This window comes from Phaseolus vulgaris, chromosome 3 (genome assembly GCF_051622355.1).
Source record: "Phaseolus vulgaris cultivar YP4 chromosome 3, ASM5162235v1, whole genome shotgun sequence".
NCBI classification, from domain to species: Eukaryota; Viridiplantae; Streptophyta; class Magnoliopsida; order Fabales; family Fabaceae; genus Phaseolus; species Phaseolus vulgaris.
Genome location: NC_143500.1, coordinates 40,496,576 through 40,513,875, shown reverse-complemented (window position 1 = coordinate 40,513,875; position 17,300 = coordinate 40,496,576). Strand labels below are relative to the sequence as shown.

General features: G+C 29.1%; 1 protein-coding gene across 1 annotated transcript; it reads right to left on the bottom strand.

Annotated features, from left to right (window-relative positions):
- Positions 1-2,817: 2,817 nt before the first annotated feature.
- On the bottom strand, positions 2,818-5,888 carry LOC137807573 (vesicle-associated membrane protein 711). The gene is made up of 4 exons (XM_068608284.2): positions 5,329-5,888; positions 3,824-4,014; positions 3,246-3,409; positions 2,818-3,099 (listed from the first exon to the last, which is right to left on the bottom strand). The coding sequence occupies exons 1-4, from the start codon at positions 5,555-5,557 to the stop codon at positions 3,009-3,011; spliced, it is 675 nt and encodes a 224-aa protein (XP_068464385.1). The 5' UTR covers positions 5,558-5,888; the 3' UTR covers positions 2,818-3,008.
- Positions 5,889-17,300: the final 11,412 nt, after the last annotated feature.

The window sequence follows — 17,300 nt, the reverse complement described above, 5'->3', positions numbered from 1 at the left end:
ACAACCATATCATATTAATTAAAATTGAATTTGTTTAAAAAACTAGTAGTATTAAATTCAGGTTCAAATACTAATCCATATACCTCACCATTTAAACATCCTAATACATATTTTATGGAACAATCTCTCATACCTAATGATTTTATATTTATAATCGAGCATCACTTACTCTCACCCTCAATTTATTTACTATTTAATATATAAAACATCTATCGACTTTTCAGCATATGGCACATTTGTCAATTTGACTTAAAAAGTATAATTAAAATCTCAATATCTCTTTAATAACTTTTAATTTAATGCTGAGAAAAAAAACTTTTAATTTAATAGTTATATCACATCTCAACGTGTTAATTGTACTTCCATGATAACTACTAATTTATACATAATTTATTAATTATACAATATTAATTTTCATAAATATACATATTATATATATATATATATAAACTTTAAATCTCAATATAAAATCAAAGATATGTCACCAGAGTGATACATTCTTAACGAAATTATAGGACATTGTTTAACATGATTTTTGTTTATTATCGCTTGAGCGATACTATTATCACTTGAGCTAAATTCTCCCAGAGGAAAACAAATTATCTCAACCATTTTTCAATGAATAAATATGCAGAAAATAAATATCTCTTTAAAGTTCTAACCGTTCCAAAATCAATCAAACCATTCTAAAAAATCTCTAATCTTTTTTAACATGTTTTAAGAACAAAATTCAATACATTAATTTTCCACTCTAACAAGTGTAAAAGTCCATTCTTACTCAAAATGACTATTTGAAACCCAAATGCAACTTAACATATAGGAATATTTTTGTAACAGCATTTTTTTTAAAAATACAAGACCCCCACGGAAGGTTTCTTTCTTTTTCTTTCTTCCTTATCTCCCTTTCTCTCTCTAACTCTCTTTTTTCTATTAATTTCCTTTCTTAATCTTCATCTATTTTAGAATTTGATGTGACCACTTTTTAGCTGACAAGTTAAGAAACATTTCTATCCAATCAAATTTTTAAACAAAGTAAGTTCATTTTTGTTCTAAAAATCTTTTGTTCTGTGTTTTTTCTTAGGATTTACTTATCAATCTTGGTGGGATCAGTTGAGAACATTAATCTTCTCAACTTATTCTACTACATACTGAATTTTTGTTTTGTTTGGATAACTTGCATTAGACCCGTAAATCTTGAAGCTTATCCAGATTGTGGGGAATAAAATTCTAGAAGTTGCTTGGAAAGCAAACAATTAAGGTAAGAGAAACTAAATTTAGTTTTTAATAGCACCATAGGATAGAAGATCTAAATTTAATTGATGGTTTAGTATTTAAGTGTTTTTTTTATGTTAAACAAATTTTTGAATGTTGTGGATCACGTTTTGAATGATATTGTATGATGAAATATGTGGAATTGAATTCATACATTTGGGATAATGTATGAACTTATGTTTGTATGTGTATTAAGTATTGATGCCTATCTGATAACAGAGATCTCCGAGCTTCACTCATGATCTAAGTCACATAGACTAAGATATCAGGTAGTGAGAAGCGGATAGGGGAGTTCATGCACACCGTGACATATGAGATGCACGGCTTGGGTTGTATTGAACTTACCCTGATCTTTTCTGTTGGATTCGCTGGTAATCTTTGGATCAAGGGTTTGTCTCTAGTAGGACTTACTTAATAAGATCTTCTGGAAGACGTTGTTTGTTGAATATTCTGAATGTGTAAATTCATGTGAGATCTATGTGATTATTTTATTGTTGAGATTTGAAGAAGATTGAATAATTTGATAAAATTGATCATGTAATTTGGTTTTCTCTTTTGATTTAACTGTGTATATTATAAAATAAAATTCTATTTTCAATAGTTTACCCTTGTTTTTCTTGTTGTGTTTGAACTGCGATGACTGATGTACTACATACACGAGCAGATGATCTTACAGGTATCGGAGGGTCTGAAGAGCTTTAGGGTACTGATTTTGAAACTTATATTGTAAATATTTGTATTTCTATATGTCCTAATCATGTATTAGGAATGTTTTGAAAAACTCTAAGCTTGTATAGAAATATATAGAACTTGTATTATAATAATTAGATATTATTTTTCAGGGTGTTACAATTTCAATACTACCTCAGTCAATCTTTATGTATCAAACCAACAATTAAATTCCACTTTAATTCATAACAATAATGCATTATAATACATTTATGACAAATAGAATTCAATTCTAATGCTACCCTCATTCAACATGTAAGATTATTTTACTTCAGCTAACACCAACATTAGATAGATAGAGTAACTCTCCATCTTTCACTAAACTTATGATCCAATGAATCTAAACTCAATTCAACACAATATCTATTCAGAATCAATCTAAAAACATCCAAATATCAAAAATCAAAAGTTGATATTAATAAAGCATTACCTTCTCAACTTATAAACTTGTGAGAATTCAAAAATTCATATGAACCTATAAAAAATTAAATAGAGTTTATAAAATAGAAAAGAACTTATAAAAGAAATTTGATGAGTCATAATTAATCATTAATCATCATCTTGCTATTGTCTCACTCATTGATTTTGAAATGATCTCTACTAAACACAAAACCAGATTGTTTTAATCATGTCTTAAATTAAAAGCTTTGAACAACTTTGTTATTGGGATTTAGGTTCCAAAAGGTTCACTCAAGATGATATATTTCCTTGGTAAAGAGGTTACCTATATGCCTGATTTGATAGAATGTGGTATATAAGAAAGGAAATTGAAAAAGGCAATTACACGAGCAATCGTCAAGAGGGTAATTTGCAGAGTCATCCACAACAAAAGGCTTCATTACTTTCTAAAACATGCACAAGCCATTGACAATATCTGATGAATGATTGCATAGCAAACAAATTATATTCCCTTTTTGATTGACCCAATATTATTATTCTCAAGAACTTTATAAGCATTACAATGACTGAAAAAATAATAATATTCCCTTTTTTGTTGCCTTCACAGCTTATCTCAAGCAATTAGTCAACAAGAGACCACGGCAGAGGAAGGCGAGTATAATGTAAGATACAATGACGAACACTATAATAAGTGCAACCCTGCATCAGGAAGAGACTCATCATAAGACATTCATGTCATTTTAAATCCCTTTTTAAATTATTTATGCTCAAATTTGTTCTTAAGTTCAACATTAGCATGAAATCAATTATATATGCAAATTAAGATATGAATTTATTGTACTTACGTTAACCTAATGTTACTCCACCACAAGTTATTTTTATAACGACGGGACTGCCTTTTGAAACGAAGCGTATTGTTATTCATTGCTGAAGTTTTCTCTACCAACAGTTCCAACCTCCCACCTCTCTCCAATACTTTTTCAATGTTGTCCACCATCACAGTTCTCACCTATTATCATCACATCATAAATATTCAAAAACTACTTTACAATTTCAATATCAAATCAATAATTCTAAATCATGTTAAAATGGAACACAGTATCCGTTATATATTACATTTAGAATTCCCTAATTGGTGCCATAAACTATTTATTCAAGCATCTTATCACATATTAGTTTGAAATTTACATTACCACATCAAATACAACACTGGAATTCAAGTTTGAGTTTGTCATATCAAAATCAAAAGAATCATAAGGTAAATTAAAGTCATTCACCCAAAAGGTTTCTGCTACAGGATCAACCTAAAGAGGTGAACTGGAGCATTTGGAATTGAAAAAGTTAGACAAGAACTCCTGAAGAGAAGCAATTATAGACAAGGATCGAAGTGTATAAAAATAAAAATGTGTATATTTAAACTTGCCTGAGTCATTTCACCTTTGAGACGGTTCAATCTATCAGCATTTGGGTCATTGGAGTAATAGTCCATCTGCTGGCTCAAGATCCTTGAGAACTCATCATTCATGGCGTAGGCAGGAGATGAAAGAATCGCACGCCCATATGTCTTCACAAATTTTTTATGAATATCTTCAAGAAATGCAAAAGGGACCATTCCTGCAGTGAGTCAAAGAGAAGATTCATTACAGCTCAATGAGGAATTGCAAACTTTAGTGTACAACAAATTAAACAGGAATGTTTTTCTTGTCAACAGTCATTATCTCATATTGCATTCTGTTTCAAGTTCACCGGATTTCAGTGAGTTCAAATGTGATCTAGTTGTCATTGAAAATCATTTCACACTATTAGTATGCAAAGAAGTGTCATGTCACTGTAGCGACTAAGGACTTTCAGTCGCAATAAAAGCTTTCAATAGTTTTAAAATAAGCATGCATCATACTGTGTATTGAAAGTCTAAACTCTAAAATGATATTCTCTTACAACTCACTCCAAATAATTAGTCACATATTTTATAGTGTAGGGAGTGAATCCTCCCAAGAAGAAGGCGTGGAGGCTCTCCAGCATCACAAGTTACAAGAAACCAGCAAGTCCAAGGTGAGAATAAATGTAATGAATGTCATTTAACTGGTCAAACAGAGGTGTGACATGCATGTGTCCTTAACGTAAACCTTGGATTATCATAGTTAAGCTATTAGTATCCACCCTTCTATAAAAAAAAGTAGGGTAAGGGAAGGGACCATGAGCAAAATTGGCCCCATATGAGTGTGTGTGTCTTGGCGCCAGCAGTTTTCCACGTTCGCTTTTGCATATGGCATTCTTGATTATTATCACATCACATATAGCCTCAACAAAAGAACTGTAATTTTGGGATAATATCCAGAGTTTTAAGATCAGAGCAAAGTTCACTCTAAAAAACAAAATGGTTACCTTAGATTGTCTAACAGTTTACTCATGATTTCATTGCCTTTCTTTACCACTAATCAAATTATGAATACCATGATTGGTTCAAGTGAAATTCCTCTTAAGCAGGTCTCAAGTTTCAACCTAGAGCCAGCCCCGCCATGGTATAGATGTTTTCCTAGCCATGTGATCTATGTCAAACAACTGACAACCTATGACCTATGTCAAACAAATCACGCGATTGCAGTATGTGCCGAGACATTCCAGACACTTTGACATCATCTACAGTTAAAGATAAATGAAAGAATCTGAATGGTGTTAAAAATAGCACCAATTCACACACGCATCGATAGATAGATAGATAGAAAAGAGCAACGAGTGAATTGATCCATTATCACCATCCCCAAAAGGCCAAAACAAAAAAGTAAAACAGTTGATCAACATTGTTTCATCATTGAATAATTAGATTCAACAAGCCAAACACAAGTAACCTAGAAAACATTATTTTAAAGAAATAACAAAAAATATGAAGAGATAGATGGATGGATGGATGAATGAGAGGAAGCTTACTTCCAAATGCATCATCAGCCATGCAAAGAACCGTGAGGCCATCTGTCCTCTTGACATGAAAAACATAGCGATCATGGGAAAAAGAAACATTGCTGTCGTTGTTGTTATTATCCCCTAGGTTCATCTTGTTGAGTATCTGTTTGGCTACGACACTAGCATTACTCTGGGTGGCGCTGAACTCAGCCAGAACAATCTGTCCCCTTGCCACCATTCCATACAAAATCCCCATTGATCCTCAAAGGGCTCCTTAATTTTTGAGTGAAAGGTGAAAGGGCTTTGTCAAGATCAAGAAGGGTAATCTCCCAAAGGCCGTTCCTTGTTTTTGTGTGGCTAAAAAAGTGTAAAGAAATTGGTTTTGGTTTTGGATTTGGAGGTGCAATTACACCAACACCAAGACAAGAATGAAGAGAAATCAAAGTGTCCATTTGATTTGATTTGGTGTCCAAAAATGGGGTAAACGACATCTGGAAATTTAAAAGGGAACTCTACCTTATCCCTTTTCATGCCTACCATGGCATTTTCGGTGCCACCAAATTTGCCGGAAAACATGGACACACATCCTACGTTAAACAAAATCGTAGTTGTAATTTCTAACAACAATTATAATCATTTTAAAGAAAAACAAATACTATTGCATGATTACTTAGATTCTTATATTATATAATAATCATAATTTATTCTCTTGACTTGTAAATTAAAGAAAATGTTAATTTCTCTCATTCATTAAATTAATACTACTTTCCTTGCAAGTGAAGAAGCATGTGTGTGAGTGAACGTTGAATCCAATACCTGGAGCTATATAATAAAAAGGGAAGATTTTTTTTTTATCAGCAAAAAGAAATTAAGTTTGTTTATGAACTAAGGAACAGAAACACATCATGATGCATTGGAAGGGCTAAGGCAAGAGGGGACACGTACACGTTGGTCTCAAGGGTAAACAACGAGTGAGTGTATGATTAGCAGTTATGGGCAATAGGGTAGGGTGCCCTTTTTATTTAAGTACATCACATCACCTGGCTCCAGAAAGGCACCTAAATGCCCCACACAAAAGATTATAACCTAATATTCATTGAATGAGTGAGTGATACTAAGATAATATAGTTTTGTGGTCGTCGTACACTTTTATTTCAAAAATCACTTTTCAGCAAGATCACGTCAGTCCACACCCGTGAACGTGACCAAAACGCGTTTAAATTTGTGTTCTAATAATTTTACATAAAAACAAATTCAAGATAGTGTGAAAATAAGTTGGACGTCTTACTTTTATTTTTTAACTATACAAGGTAGTAAATTAGGCTTTAAATACGAATAAAATTGATTTTTCAATACATAAGTGATCACTCTCAATAAGTAATTATTTGTGGTGTATTGTTTAAGTCCTCCGGATACAACAGGAATTTTTTGGAAATTTTCGAGAATCAGAACTAGCAAATTACTCTTAAAAGAGTAAGAACCCAATAAAATCCAAAAAAAATATTTATAATAAAAGAAATTAATAAAGAGGGAAGGGGAAGAGAGAAAGTGAGGAAGACAGGAAGCGTAAAGTTGTGTGTGAAAGTGAGAATGAAACCCCTCCATATATAAAACCGAATTTGATATTTCTTTGGCACGTTCTCCATATATTTTTGTAAGACCATAACCAAGCAACGTGAGTTTACAATCCCCCACATATTGCAAAAGATAAAGAAAGAAAAAATAATTCAGGGTTCATTTAAGATGTAATGCACAAAGTTGATATAGCAAGCTATATGAACCAATCTTAGATTGATGAACTTAACACATAATGTAGTTGGTGTATCAAGCTATATGAACCAAGACACTTAGTATGTGTTAGAGGTTTATCAATCACAATACACCCCACATTACTTGTTATTATCGTTGTGTTGCGCTACTAGGTCATGCGCGTGCCCGGTATTCATCATGAGTGCTATAGAGATCTTGCCAAGGTCTCATGCAAGCGGCCCCACTTGACACTCATATAGGTGATTTCATCAAGTGTATGCTGCAAATCATACACCACCCATAAGGGATATGAAAATCATTAAAACTTTGTAAATCGTTAAAACTCTTTTACCTTAGAATTTTAATCATAAAGTTTATCCTCTCGATAATGCAATATCTACCACTTTCACACACACCATAGGAATGGACAAAATTGATCTTAAATCAATATTAGTGTTAGCATAACTAATAAGTGACTTGTTTTTACCCATATGAACCTTATTCATGGGATCTCCAATCACAAATGTTAGGTTTCCATCACTTGTTTGTTTGCAAGTGGCTTAAGTCTCATTCCCCTCGATGTTTTTAAAATCAGTTTTCTTCCTATGGGTTTTGTTTGCAAGTGGCTTCGGAGGAATTTTGTTGAAGGCGAGTTGTGGAAACAATTGGTGTAGGTAGAGGGTTGGAAGAGGTCATGGTTGTTTTATGAAGAAGCTCTCGAATGTATTGAGTCTAAGACAAATGCATGTCCCCTATAGAGGTATGGGTCACTTGAATTCCCAGAAAGTGGTGGATATCACCTAGATCCTTAAAGGCAAAACATGTGTTAAGACTTGAAATGAGATTATTGATTTCAGAGATAGAGGATCCAGTAATAAGAATATCATCAACATAAACCAAGATAAAAAATGATGTGGGAAGAAGTAAAACGAACAAAAAAAGAAGTGTCGCTTTTAGTAGGAGTGAAACCAAAAGCATGTAAGGTGTGACTTAGCTTAAGAAACCAAGAACGTGGTGCTTTTTACAAGCCATAGATGGCGTTGTGAAGCTGACAAACAAGTTGTGGATGGACAGAGTTGAAGTCAAGTGGTTGTTGCATGAAAACACATTCACTTAGATCACCATTTAGGAACGCGTTGTTGACGTCAATTTGCATGCGCAAAAACAAGACAAATGGTAGCAAAAATCTTGGAAGTTAATTAGATATTATTAATTTTATTTTATTATATTTATTTAATATTTACATAATATTACATTTTTTTTACATATTATTATATTAATTTTAAAAAAAATATAGATTTAAATTTAAAATATAATTCAAATTTTTTTATAAAAAATATGAATTTGATTTAGATTTAAATTTAAAATCCAATCCAAATATTTTGATATAAATTTCTAAAAATCTAAATATTTAGATCTGAATTTATAAAAATATAAATTATTTTTATAAAAAATATAAATCTTAATTTAAAATCTGATCTAAATATTAAAATTTTGATTGAATTTTTAAAAATCTAATTCATCACCACAATGTTCTAACATTTTTTTCCCAACGGGAAACAAAACCTATAATATAAAACCAAAAAAACATCTAAAATATTAAACACGACATTCATCTCATTATTGATTGATAACATAATTATACTTGAATAATAAAATTTTAAGTTTTAAACTAAATTATAGTATATCAAATAATATACAATTTCAATATTAATATTTTTTTTTATCAATAAATAAATGTAAAAAATGAAGCAGTTAATGTCTCTCCATAATTCCAAAAATCTTACGAGCATCCTTTTCTCACCAATCCCCTGCTCAACAAAAATTACAGCAGTAACATCAGACACAAAAATGGTTGACCTTAAATTCTTAATTATACAATTACATACCAAAAAACACAAGTGCAAAAGAAGCCATAACCAATACAATCATAATAAGCAGTCCCAGAATTAAAAACATAACCACAGACCAACCATGATCTGGATTCTGATTGATTAGCCCCCAAGCTGTTAGTGGGTTGCCCTGCAAGATTCGATGTTAATATCTTATTTACAAGGAATTTTCCTAGAGATATTACAATGTTTGATTGAAATTATTTGAAGTTAGGTGTTCATATGATTCAAATGAATTTATCCTAATTCAAGGATTAAAACACATCTAAAACTAAAACTTCACGTTTGATCTCACTAAAAAATACTTCACTCGTCTTTTGAAATTATATCCTCTTATCTCAAACCAAAGTGTTCCGTAAAGTAACCAGAAACTGAAAAAAAAGTTTTCATCTATTAAAAAAAACAGTTCTTTTGATCCCTCGCTAATCACTTGAATACAAACTTCAACAACACATTTTAAGGGTAATATGTCATTAGAAAATGAATTTTAGTATTTGTAAAAAAACATGAAAAATAAAATAATAGATATAAAATGGGTGTAAAACTTATTAAGTGTATAAGGTTGTATCACTTTAAGGGAATGTGATAAAACTCCAAGAGTCATATATGCTATATAACTAAAGAAAAATTATACTATGATAATTAAGGTATGAAGTTGTATATAGTTTTGATATGACAATTTTAAGAAAAAATGATAAAAAATAAATTTGTAATTAAATTATGTAAAAAATAATTAAAATAATAATATTGAGGATTATTAAAAGAATGTTGAAAAAAAAGTGTGTTATTAATATATCATACTCATAACTAAAAGTAAATATCATGGTTCATAACTAAAAGTAAATGACCTTAGAAACTTCTCAGCCACCACCAATCATACTTAGGATGCCACAATCTCCAAGAACACATTGCCTCAAAATCAGGCTACGTATATTTGTATTTGAGGTTTTGTTCATCGAATAAAAATCCACTTCTGGATTGCACACCTACATGATGTTAGTCTCATTCTCCCTGCATTCGATGATTTTGAATGGACAACAATAGCATATTTTAATGAATTTGAAAATATCTTAAGTGTATGATATGTAAACAATGTCATGCACCTAACCCTATTCTTCTTCTTCGTTTGTGCGTGAACCAGCAGCCGCAAGCGCAACCATCACCGTCAGTCACCTTCGTCTCCATTTGTTTGCTTCACAGTCAGTGACCTTCATCATTGCAGGCAAAGCAACAATCGCCACGGTCAACTTCGGAAGTCGGAGAAGGAACCATTGTCGAAGAAGTCAAGGTGTTTTTATACTTGTGGATAAAAACTTGTCGAAATTTTATCCGTAATGGAATTTTTACTTGTGGATATTTTTATCTTAAATTTGTTGTTGTTCTGCGAATATTAATATCCTGGATATGTACATCCGTAAGCCAATTTTCAGTTATGGACATGGGCATCCTGAAACAACAAACCAACCTTCCGGATTTTGACATCCATAATGCAAAAATTAGACTTTCGGATTTTGGCATCCGTAATGCAAAAATCAGACTTTCGAATGCCGATATCCGGGACCAGCTTAGTTCGTACGAAACACCAGAAACGAGTTCAAATGACTACTTACCTCATTAACTTGGCAACCACACCTTACATTGAACGTCCGTGCACAACAATGAATGTAAACCTTCTCTGCTGCAGCTCAAAGCAAAACTTCACTACAACAATGAACTTTCTCTACTTCACCATACACTATTTTTCAAAGTGAAAAAGAGAAGGACACAATGGGAATTTTAAAAATTCATCAGATGCCAGTCATAATTGATTGGGTGCAGGAAGTTGAACAATCTCTAAAATGAGTTTTCTTAAATATTATAAATATGTTTTTAGTGCCTCTATCTCTTACTAGCTTAAAATTTATAGTATCACATGTATAAATTCCTCCAACAAATTTATAGTATCACATTTATACTACTATCCACCCTCCAACAAATTCCTCCTATCTTCTAATCAATCTTTTTAAAAAAATTGAATTGATTATTGACTCAGTTAAATATAAGATATTGTGTTAACAAATTATTCATCCAATAATTCTAGTGATTACAAATTCTCTCATGTACTAAGTGGAGTTGAGTTTGATTCCACTCAAAAAATTGTTAATATTAACTTTAATAACTTATATAATAATAAATCATTCATCCAATAAATTAATTGAAGTTTCGTCTCCTAATTTTAAGAACATAATGATTAAGTCGCATCAATTTATACATGATTAAAGACAGAAGGGATTGAACCCATGACTAAGAAGAAAATGTGTTCTAATAGATACATTTATTAGTCATTTGTTACCTTTCTTGTTTAAAAAATCTATTGTTCATTCTATTCTTTTTTATTTAAAGTATAATCAAAGTAAAATTATATAATAAAATATTAATACAGATAAAATAATCTTTTTAAAGAAACAAATTTAAATAAGTTACACAAGAAGGTATAATTTTAAATAAAATTTATTTTTTAAAACACTTTTAATTTCATAAGTTTAACGTAATTTTCTAAAATCATACTCTAAACACTACTTTAAGTATTAATACTTTTTCATTAATAATTTTAATTTGATCACTTAATTTTAATAGAATCCAAATAAAAATTATTAATGATAAATAATGGGTATCACTAAGCATATATATCATTATATTTCACTTATTAGTAAGTAAATAATTAAAATACTTATATACTTGTGAATTTATTCAATGGGTTCACTTTTTTTATCATCCCTTGCAAGTTGCTTCTGTTAGGCTAGTTGTACCATCTATTTATGAACAAGAGATGAAATATATATATATATATATATATATATATATATATATATATATATTACAAGAAAATCATGAAATAAAAATCATTTTTTAGAGACCAAAATAATTAGTTACAATAATAACTAAATTAAAGATCATATTAGAAACTAAAAAAAAATTCTAAATTAGTTTTTATTATTGTTAAATAGTTTTTAAATTGTTATCTAATTAGCAACTAATGTTTTTTTACCAAATTTATAAATTAAATAATTGTTAATTAAAATATTAATTGCTAATTAGATACTAATTTAGAAACTATTTAACAATAATAGAAACTAATTTAAAAATCAAAATTTGTTTTAATTTATAAAATGGTCTCTAGTTTAGTTATTATTATAACTAATTATTTTGGTGTTTATAAATTAGGTTCTATTTTGCTACAGTGACAAATTCATATACAACATTCAAAGGAGAAAAACAATAAAAAATAGAAGATAATTACTGAGAGTAAAATATTGGAGATCATAAAAACCAGAAGAAGAAAAAAAACTTATGCACACAAGTCCACTTCATCCTTCCCCAACAATTTTAAAGAGGAATTGCTTCAACCCACATTCATATGAAATTCTATTGTAAAGCATCCATTGAGCATTACAAAACTGAATTTGATTTTAAACTTCCTTCAATCCATATTGCCATTGTGATGGGTTCAACTCTCCAATCCAGGTCAAATTTTAAAACACTTATTGAAACCATTCAATGACTAATAATTGAAAACTCTACAACCCCTACACTTCTAATCCTTTATAAAAAAATCGTATTTATTATTTATATTTATGAATATTAATTGAAGCTAAAACCACTTAATTATTTACTACATGTTAAAAGTTTAATCAAGTTATTTGTAAACACTAAAATTTCAATATAATATTTTATCAAAACATAAAGGTTATGTTTTATCTTTATTTTTTAGAGAAACATGTGGATTTTTGGCAATGAGAGTTGGGAACATGGAAGACTTTTACCTTTATTACTTGGAGAAACATGTAGATTTTTGACAACTGTAAGAGTTAAGAAATATGGAAAGATTTTTAAAAACGACGAGACATGAGAAGCATGGAAGATTTTTTAACGCCATGAATCAATCATATAAAAAATTATGACACCACAATCAATACAAATATTAAGATAATAAATATGTGGATGTAATTTTATTTATATATGTTTACTCAACTTTATCATTTTTATTTAATATTAAACTCAAACCGATATTTCAATTCTTAAATATATCTAAATGTAAAAAATATTTATATTTACATTTATATTTTAATAATTATTATCAATTAATAAATAATATTTTTAAAGAAACAATACTTTATAATAAATAATTTTTTTTACTAATATTTTTTCTTTTTTAACCTAAAACATATATATTTTAAAAAATACAAATAAAAGTAATTTTAATATTATTTTTTTTATCAGTAAGAAAGAATAAATAATTTTCAAAATTTAAATTTTTTTCTATTTCAATTTTATAAATATATAAGTTCATTACAATTTTTATAAATATTTAAAAGTTAAAATAGTATTATCTGAGAGAATAAAAACAAAAATATATTAGATAAAGAAATAAAAACAAAAAGATACTTAATAAAGAAATAAAAGTGAAAATACTAATATTTGAGAAAAAAAAAAGTCTTAAACCTTTATATAAATCGAAAATAAAATTCTTAACTCTCCCCTGACAAAAATCAAAAGGAACAAACCAATAACGTAAAAACAACATTTAATTAATCTCATACAACATGAGGATGTATGTTATACTAAAATATATCAATATCCATTTAATCAATCAAATAATCTTTACTTTTTCTTTATAGTCCCTTTTGTTTCCAAATCAATTAAATGAATGACCCAGTTTCTCCTCTTTCCATCCAAGGGAAAAGAAAATCATAAATTAACGTTTGCAAATACAATCTCCCAAGCAAATACGAAAGAAGTGTATTGAGAGTTAGAAGCTATGTATTAATTCAGATGACAAGATCATATCATATATTATGGTTATCTCAAAGAAGATGAGATACATTTGCTTACTGGGGCCATATAATTCAGATATATATATATGCCAAATATATACACCCATTCCATTTATAAACTTTTGTAGGTCATCATCTCACTCTAACATTTTGCCTCATGACACTTGCAGAGACAAATAATTTCCATCGCAAAAATATAATATTATATGAATCATCTCTTAGCCACTTGCACCCCATCCCCATGTGTCTATTTTACAAAGGAAAAATTTCACCAAAAATCAAAAACAAAATAAATTTTGGCTGCACTTAACCCAATTGCATGCACGGTCACTGGTAAACCACTAAATCAAGATTGAATCAATTTGAGTCTCTGTACATGGCAGTACGTACGTTGAGTCGCAAACCATTAGCTTCAGGGAAAACACCACAGCCACTAGTTTTTGCTGCAAATTTAGCATCTATATATTTCGATGCTATTTCTCTGACTTCGGAGGAGGCTCTTTGACATCACAGACGACAAATGCCAATTAATAGCTAATAAATTCAATGTCTTTCTTGTAAGAAAACAAATTTAGATTTTGTAAACGCTCAGACAACTTTCAACATCTTACTTCATTTTCAGATATAATATTAATTCACCACCCTCCATTTGCGTAACTGTTTCAGACAATAACGTATTGGTTTGCTTAGTTACCTTCCAAATTACTTAACACACTTTGCATTAGTTGGTTCTTGTAAGATAGGCTGTATAACAGAGAGAAAAATAGGGTGAGATGAGAGAAAGAAAGGTGGTTCACGGATGCAGAAAGATACAAAAAAGTAAAAGGTCTTAGAAGGAGCGAATCCCATCACGGACAGGCAAAGAGCAGCATTACACATCCCCATCATGGACATGCTGCTATCTCTCTCTCAATAATCATTTTTCTTTCTCATCCATCCCACACTCTTTTAACCACTCTTCTCACATGCCTGCCAAGCTGTTCTGTTTCCCATTCCCACTTTCCCCACACTACATCCATCTCACACCACTCTGTAACCTACTTCTCATCACATCATTGCCCTTCTCTTACTCTACCACAAAAAAATTACCACTCCATTGCCATTCATCACTAACTGTTTTTTTTTATCGACAAAAAGAATATATATAAACCTAAGAACATTAAAGTTACTATGTACACTCACATTCTATAAACTAAGCCAAGTTTCTCACATCACTCTTTCTGGAATCAACAAAATATATCCTATACAAATGGAAGATTGGTTGTGATTACCCTGCTTGTACTGTTTTTCTCACTATTTTGGTCCTTTGCTCCTATATGACAGTTACCATCTTGCATACTTGATTGTTGTTATCTCCAAATCCTCCAATTGAAGTGTCAAGTACATCAAAATGGTCCTGGGAGGGGATATACAAATAAAAACTTAAAGCAACAAGTGTTGGAGAAAAGTTTTATGTACAAATTAAGTTTAATATACAGCAATGTTTTAACTTTATATAAAAAAAATAACATATTATGAAAGAAAATAAATCTGGTAACTATAAAAAAAAATACAATTATTATGTTTGTTTTGGTGGTATTTTTGGTCGCATTACCTATACAACTTTTTTTTATAAGTGTTGAACATATCTGAAATAGTTCATTTAATTTTACTTATTCTTTTCTGAAAAAATGATAAAAAAAATACAAAAAAAATTAAAATTGTTGTATATATATATATATTTTTTAAATATCATTACTATAGCATGTTTACTTTTCTAGTTTTCTCCTTTTCAAATATCCTCTCTTTAATTGTATTTATTTTCCTGTATTTTAAATAAAATGTTTTATAATTACTTCTGTTAAATGGTAACTAATTTTTAAATGTTTTTAATTTAGGTTTTCACGTGCCATTCATTAACCTATATAATGTTTTAGTATTTATGAAATTGTAAATTTCTATTTACTTTCTTATTATATTGATCAAGGATGTTTATATCATGTTTTTGGGAAAAATGAATAAAAAAAATAGTGATTCAATCGGATATTTTTTTCAAGAAACAAAACTAAAAGAAAATTAGATATATAGATTAATGTTTTTTAGTTATTAACGAGTTCTGTTATTATGTTATTAAGTGGTGGTTGTTTAGGCAATTCATTTTTTCTCGGGTAAAATTTTAAGTTTTAGTTTTATATATTTGTAATTGACTATCTTGAATTGAATGAAGAATAAACTATTTGAGTTCTATAAAATAAAAGAAAGATTATTAATTTCAATCATTGATAAATAAATAAAAGTTATTGTTGGTACACTACAAGAAAATCACGAAATATAAACTAATTTTTAGAAATCAAAATAATTAGTCGTAATATTAACTAAATTAGAAACCATTTTAGAAATTAAATAAAAAATTAGTTTCTAAATTAGTTTATATTATTGTTAAATAGTTTCTAAATTGGTATCTAATTAGCAACCAAGGTTTTAACTACCAATTATTTAGTTTCTAAGTTTGGTCTCTAAAACCTTGGTTGCTAATTAGATACCAATTTAGAAACTATTTAACAATAATAAAAACTAATTTAGAAACCAATTTTTTATTTAGTTTCTAAAATGGTCTTTAATTTAGTTACTATTGCAACTAATTATTTTGGTTTCTAAAAATTAGTTTCTATTTCATGATTTTCTTGTAGTGGTATTTTAATGCATTAAAAATTTATTATATATAATATCAATTGTTAATTTTTCAATTAATAATTATAAATAATTTATTTTCTGGATTACTAGTTTGAGAGAGAAATGGAATTCTTGAATAATTGTCTCTCCTTAAAGAAATTCAAATTCGTGTCGGCAGGCATTTTTTAAAAGAGAACTTGCCAAAAAATTAGTATAAATGCTGCCCTCTTTACTACTTAAACCATAAAGGTGATAAGTCAATTTCAATTTTGTTATATTTGGTTAATGACAAAACAAAATATGGAGGAATATGAGTGGTATAATCACTCAACTTTTTGTTAATAAAAAATTATGAAAAATGTTTTCTCCTCAATTACAAAAATATTGGAAACATAAAATAAGTGTACTTATTTTATTTTTTTTAATCTCACTTTATTAAAAATATAAATATTTTATAATATATAAATGAATGTAAATATGATTCAATTTTAGTCAATGCAATTTTAAATTTATTTAATTTTTAAAAAAAATAAAAATTTCTAGTTATAATACCACGACCTTTTGTCTATAGAAAATGTATATATCCAGATAACTTTATCCTAAGCTCTGATTTTGTGTGATATGCTCATTCTTGACTTTATCATCTGTTCATCCATCCATCATAGGATGCCTTGAAGATTAAAAAAATATATGTATGTGAAGCGTTAAGACAAGGTTTTATTATTTGATGGAAAAAAGTGATTATGACATACAAAAATACACAGGCTAACACATACAAATATAATCAATGCAATGCATATGCAGCTTGCTAAGTTGGCAATTGAACTTTCACTTTCAATTCAAAACCACACTCTACTCTCTTTCTAAAACTCCTGAACCTTCTACTACTTTT